This window comes from Pygoscelis adeliae, unplaced genomic scaffold (genome assembly GCF_000699105.1).
Source record: "Pygoscelis adeliae isolate BGI_AS28 unplaced genomic scaffold, ASM69910v1 Scaffold431, whole genome shotgun sequence".
Taxonomy (NCBI): Eukaryota; Metazoa; Chordata; class Aves; order Sphenisciformes; family Spheniscidae; genus Pygoscelis; species Pygoscelis adeliae.
Genome location: NW_008824047.1, coordinates 1,145,888 through 1,151,887, shown reverse-complemented (window position 1 = coordinate 1,151,887; position 6,000 = coordinate 1,145,888). Strand labels below are relative to the sequence as shown.

At 46.0% G+C, this 6,000-nt stretch overlaps 1 protein-coding gene across 1 annotated transcript in view; it reads right to left on the bottom strand.

Moving 5' to 3' along the window:
* ADAM19 (ADAM metallopeptidase domain 19) overlaps positions 1 to 6,000 on the bottom strand; it is a 31,531-nt gene that overhangs the window by 2,515 nt on the left and 23,016 nt on the right. The window contains exons 13-20 of the mRNA XM_009333542.1: positions 5,256 to 5,451; positions 4,866 to 4,974; positions 4,139 to 4,343; positions 3,478 to 3,558; positions 2,273 to 2,381; positions 2,035 to 2,170; positions 1,740 to 1,806; positions 968 to 1,183 (exon numbers count right to left, since the gene is read on the bottom strand). Of these exons, the coding sequence (XP_009331817.1) occupies positions 968 to 1,183; positions 1,740 to 1,806; positions 2,035 to 2,170; positions 2,273 to 2,381; positions 3,478 to 3,558; positions 4,139 to 4,343; positions 4,866 to 4,974; positions 5,256 to 5,451 (1,119 nt within the window). The remainder of the gene's footprint in view (positions 1 to 967; positions 1,184 to 1,739; positions 1,807 to 2,034; positions 2,171 to 2,272; positions 2,382 to 3,477; positions 3,559 to 4,138; positions 4,344 to 4,865; positions 4,975 to 5,255; positions 5,452 to 6,000) is intronic.

Sequence of the window (6,000 nt, the reverse complement as noted above, 5' to 3'; positions counted from 1 at the left end):
CAGAAAAAATGAAGCTAGAAACAAATCCCATTTACTAAAATACTTTGGGTTTGTTTTCCTCTATATCCTTCAGAGAGAGACTGCCTGGGAGCCAGCCTCCTGCTATCCCCTGTTACTGAGCCCTTTGCTTCTTTGCTGGCCCTAACCTAATAAAGCTAGTAGGGAAATACTTCGGTAAAATGGGTTTAAGTCAGTCTGAGTGATTTGCCATCTTTTCCATAAGACTGTGGGGTCTGTACTAATCTTAGAACAAAATTGCCAGCAAAAGAAGTACATCAATACCCTTTCCTTATAACCCTCAAAATAACCTCATGGCTAGAATGCTCACATAAGATAGGAAATATTAGACTTAAGCCGGACTGCCCCTATGCAACATGCTAAAGGTCCCATTTCCGCTCCACATCAAAATTTGTCTGAGGCTCCTGAGGCTTTAGTCCAGGAATGGCCAAATGCAAGATACCTGGGGGACTATCCCAAGGAATGGAGATCCTGTACTCAGTACTGAACCTCAGACTTATCACTGACTGGTAATCTCAGAAGGGCTTGTTTCCAGGAGATAAAATACATGCAAATGGTAAGAGGAGCTATGCTAGGCTTGCTTAGGGAAAAATCTGTACAGTCCTTTCATTCCTGGCAAATTATTTATTTGATTTGCAGCTAAAAAATGTTCAGATCACCTTGCTAAAGTGAATGCTGCTTTGTCATCCAAGCTACCTGACTTCAAGTCCAGATCAGAGGTATCGGGGGACCTGAATTAAGAGTAATTGTGCGTGCTAGCATCCAGCATGGTCATTGTCAGCTACACTACAAAGCAAGGAGGGCCACCAGTAATTGTGTGAGATGGAGCACGCACCAGTGAGCACGGTAACTCCTATGGCCCCACCAGGGTTAGAGAGGCTTCACCAGCCTCACTCAGACCAAGCCTCCCATCAAACCGCATCTGCAGGACAGTGGTGTGACTCCGTACCTGAGAGACGGGGGGTTTGGGAGCAGGAGGTGCCGGCCTGTTCGGGGGTTTCCGCCGGGCAACGTCCTTTGCAGGTGCCGGCTGCGCTGGCCCGGCGGGCTGCCCCACGCCGCAGCTGTAGCCAGTGGAGAAGGCAGATGGCTGCTGCGTGTTTATTTGGAGCCCTGGAGCTTGCTGGGGAGGAGGTTTCGATGGGATTTCAGGGAAGGCAATCACCTGTGCAGAAGATCCACAAATCTCAGGAGTTAGGTACTTCCACTTCAAACCACCTTGTTACTCTCTGCTACACTTCTGAGGATCTGCATGAGGTCTTTCAGCCACAGAGTAAAAAATATTGCCTGCAACACTGGTGTGGGTTGTACATGTCTAGTAGGCGTTGATTAGATAGACTGGGACAATTTGGGATTCCCAGAAATGGGAATCAAGAGAACAGAGTAACTCAGGTATCATCATTATAAGTGACGCTTGCAAATAAATCCAGTGTTTGTGATTTCTACTGTTTTGAGAGGGGGATGTGACAGAAGAGGATCTATCAGGAGAGACAAGCGGCCACACAGACCTGGTCAAACCCCAGCTCCTACCTTTAAGGAAATGGCTAGAAATAGATGCTACATTCAGCTCCCACTGACTTTCAGCCATGGGGGATTTCTGTCTGTTTTTTCCATCCTCTGATAAATCCACTCCCTAATTGCAGTGTGAGAGGGAACAACATCCCACATCTCAGGGCAGCTGCATCTCTCCCCGGGGAGGTGGAAGGTGACCTTGCCCCTACCTTCCTCTGCTCCTGGGGGGTTTTCAACTTGAAGGCAGGGTTTGCGTGCCCATTTCCAGAGGTATCACTGACAATGAGAGAAAGAAGAGAGTGTTATTTCCTTTATATGTCTTCTCCTTTTTCTTTGCTGTATTTTCCATTATATTTTAACTGAAGTCAAAAACTGAGAAGCAAATACCAACTATACCAACAAACGAATTTAGTTCTATTCCTCACAGCTTTTGCAATTTCTCTTCTGTCCTGACACTGAAAGGGGGTGGATGCAAGCAGACAAGGCGCAGCACTGACAATTTACCTGAACTGAGGGGTCTTCTTTAGAGAACAGATGGGAAATTTATTCCAGCATTTCAGGTAATAGAATAAAAACATGATTCCAATGAGAAGGAGAATGGGAGCCAGGATTGCAAGAGTTATCACAACCGCTGAGGGGCCTGAGGACAAGAAAGCAGAGTTAGTTCAATGGAAAACTCTCTGCTCCCAGTCTAATTTGAGTCCTTCCAAAGTGCCACCATAGTAGAGTTGGTCCCACTCACCTTCGGGCATGGGGGGACCACTGTCCAAGCTTCCTCCCCTCCCCTGCTTGTTGCAAAACGGGGGGGCCCACCCCTGGTCGCAGTGGCAGTTCTTGTTGTTATTGCAGACCTGCAGTGGGAACACTCAGAGACTTTAGTGCCAGCTCCTAAAGAATCTGCAAGCTAAAAAAAAATTAAGCCCTTGCTGGATAAAACACTACAGAAGAAACTCTTATTGGCATAAATAGGGAAACATTTTCTTTTCAGGGAGTGAAAGTGCCTTTTATTTCCTCAGAAATTCTCCCTTTCTCCAAAAGACAAGGGTTCTTCAGCTGAAGTTGCACTAACCTGGATTCAGGAGAAAAGCAGCATTTAGAAATGCCTTTCTCTTGTTCTTATCTCTAAACTGAAGGACACGAGTCTTCCCTTCCATCCAATGAAGATTTCTTATTGTTTAGGTTTATTGCTTGGCCCATTGCTATTTGTTTTATCCTCTAGGCAGCCCCTGGAGGCAGGGCTGATCCCTCTGATTGGGGACGTCCTGTGCTAATTGTAGCGTTTAATTTGATTCTGTGGAATAGCTGACAATCACTTCCTACAGCTTCATGGATCGTAAGAAATGAAGCAGACTGGGAATCAAAGAGTGGGGCAAGTCCCTCTCGTTGTCGGGTACATCATGGGGCCTCCCAACCTGCTCAAGGAGGCACACGCTGCTGCACGCTGCTGTATTTATCACTCCTCTCCATTGCCTAACTGGACCATGGGGATGGAAAAATGCTGACGTTTTGTGCCAGAAACATCAGCAAAAGGTATAAAAAATTCTCACCCAGCCTTTTCTTTCAATCCCCTGGGGGCACGGCAGAGCACAGGGGGATAAACTGTTCCAAACATGACTTTTTACTATGTTTTTCCCTCAGTTAGTCTGATTTTTTTTTATTCAATCTAAACTGGGCCCAGAAGATTTTTCTGTAAGATTACCCCTTCTTGTTTTTCATTCATTGCAATTCATATCTCTCCTCTAGACCTCCTTAAATCCTATGTCAAAGGGACACTCATGGACTAGAAAATGCATTAAACATGAAAGGAATGTGCAAATTAATAATCAAGAAGCAGAAGCCTGGAGCAAACTAAGCGTGGTATCAGAACTGAGCTGAACAACCATCCACAGATGAATGGCAGCCCGTCCTGCTTTACTCTGAAATGGAGCTGAAGAAGAAGACACCTACTCCATGCCCATGGCACTTCTTGCTACAGCTTTCAGAATCAAAGACGATGGATGTGTTCTGGCAGCGTCCCTCAAAGCAAACCTGCAGAGAAAGGATCAAAAAACTCAGTGTTAGCTCTTTGGGTTATGTACCATATTACTGCCTTCTGTTATTTTGTGACTTGCGGGGTCCCAGACACCTTGGCAATACAAGTAATACCCTGGGCAGATCAACAGGCCATGAAGTTAACCTGGTTCCCAAGCAAATATTTAATCACTACCCTAAATCCCAGCTAACGCGCATCAGAGAGAGGAGTGCGAGCTCAGAAGTTGATAGCTTGGCCATGCCCATGTGGCAAGTCTCTGAATGAGCTCTCAGGTGTCTTGATTTCTAACTGTGTGTCCCACCTCTAAGCAAGACAACCTCAACCAACTAGTGAATCCCAAATTTAGCACTGGCCCTGGACTTCATCTGGCAAAGGCTTAAGGTATGGCCTTTGGTGTGTATTCTTCTATTGCTTCTCAGAAGCCTCTAAGAAATTACTTTTCTAACAAACATTAAAAGTCCCTAGAAAGGCATTAGAGATAAGAAATGAATGGCTTGATAACCACAAAGCACTTTCCAGATGGAAAAGTGATACCTTGAACCTCCCCCAAGCCATTACAGGCAGGACTGTACCTACATGATGGCTCCCACATTTTGTTCCCGTCAACACCAAGCCAGGATCCAGCATCTCCTTTTCTTCACTCTCAGATCTGTACACATGGGTCCCTCGGCACCTCAGCTGCGTCCTCTGCGTGCGGATAGTTGTGTCTATGGCCACCGCATTGGACTGCAGGGGTTTGGAAGCAGAGCTCTGGCACTGGATCTTCCCACATTTAGCATCTCTATTTCAAAGGAAAGGCTAAAGTGATTATTTCTGGCTTGCTGAATGTTTTGCAGGCATCAGCTCTACTCGTAAATTAGAGCAGCAGCCTTGAGTCATTGTTCAATGACAAAGAACAAGCACCTCCCAAGAGCTAGCCCAAGCAACAGTGTCTGACGGGTACTGATGGTACCATTTCACTGTCCCCATGCGTAGGCCAGCCTCAACAAAATCACAGATAAGACTAAGAAGTTTTTGTCTCAGTTAAAAAGCTACATTTAACTTACAGATTTGAAAATCCCCTCTTCCGTTGCTTTGAACAAATATCAACTACATGTTTTAAAATGGAAAAGGCAGGAAAACGGTAAACTTAAAGTTTCAGTCATAAGGGCTCTAGGTCTGACAAGGACGCAGCTGGTTTCCCAGGAGGCAGAGGGAGGGAATGAAACCAAAGCATGGATCAGTTTTATCTACTGGCCCATAATTTTGTAATATATACAAACATCTCCAATGAGCAACTCTTGGCTGTCACTCTGCTTTCTACCTCATCTCACACTTCCTGTAGTTGCCGTAGATGTCCTTCCCACAGTTCCCATAGATGTCTCCAGCGGCATTAACCTTCTCAAAGCAGGCGTCTGGTGCTGGCCTTGCTCCTGCATGGAAGAGACTCATGTGACTGATTCCTGTGGAGCCTGGCAGCCCATCTCACCCCATGCCAACCATTCAGTTGTTCTTCTTCTGGGATGGTTTGAGCAGGGGAAATTTTTGCTGCCTCCTCCAAGTGAGCAAGGCAGGAGAAAAGGCTCCTCAGACTTTGCCACTGATAACGGGTACGAAAGGTACTACTGCCTTACACAGGGTGAATAATAGCAGGATGCCACATAATATTGCCTGTTCAAAGGACAACGTATTTCGCTGCAAGTAGTGTCCTTACCAGGCCCCCACAGCTGCAAGCACTGGTCTTTATATGTGAGACACATGCCACTGTAGCAATAGGCCTTTCCTCTGTCGCAGGAAGCCCCATCGATTTGGTAAGAGTTGGGGGGGCAAAACGGTGACTCGCCAGTGCAGTATTCTGGGAGGTCACAGAGTCCTGATCTTTCCCTGCAGAGAGTTCCCGGAGACATCAGCTAAAAAGATACAAAGGGGAAAAAATGGCATTATTGCTTGGCTCCTTTGTGGTTTCATGTCTGCACAATGTCTCCCTGTAGATAAGAAAAAGTCTTGCATGCGTCTCTTCATCCACCTTGTCTTAGGTTTTTTGAGGTCAGCAGTGATCCAAATGACTCTAACTTCATTAACTGGGTGAGCTGTGTAGAATCAAATTAATGACTGGATCCCTTCCCTAGGTAGTGATGAGATCACGCACAGAAAATAAGGCTGCCAGACCTCAAGGGGACACCGATCCATCTCCCTCTACCCTAGGGTAGGATCTGATTTACCTAAGCCATTTCTGACAGATGTTTGTGTAATCTATTCTCAAAACCCTCCCTGTCTGGGAAGTTTGTTTCAGTGTTTGCCTGTCATTTCTGCTGGAGACATTTTCCTAATGCGTAACTTATGTCTCCCTTGCTTACGAGTTTACCCAGTTCATTCTTGTCCTGTCTGCCACGGACATGGAGAACAGAAGGGCATACACAGTTACATCTATGAGTTTTTTCCAAGTCTCTTGTGAAAGG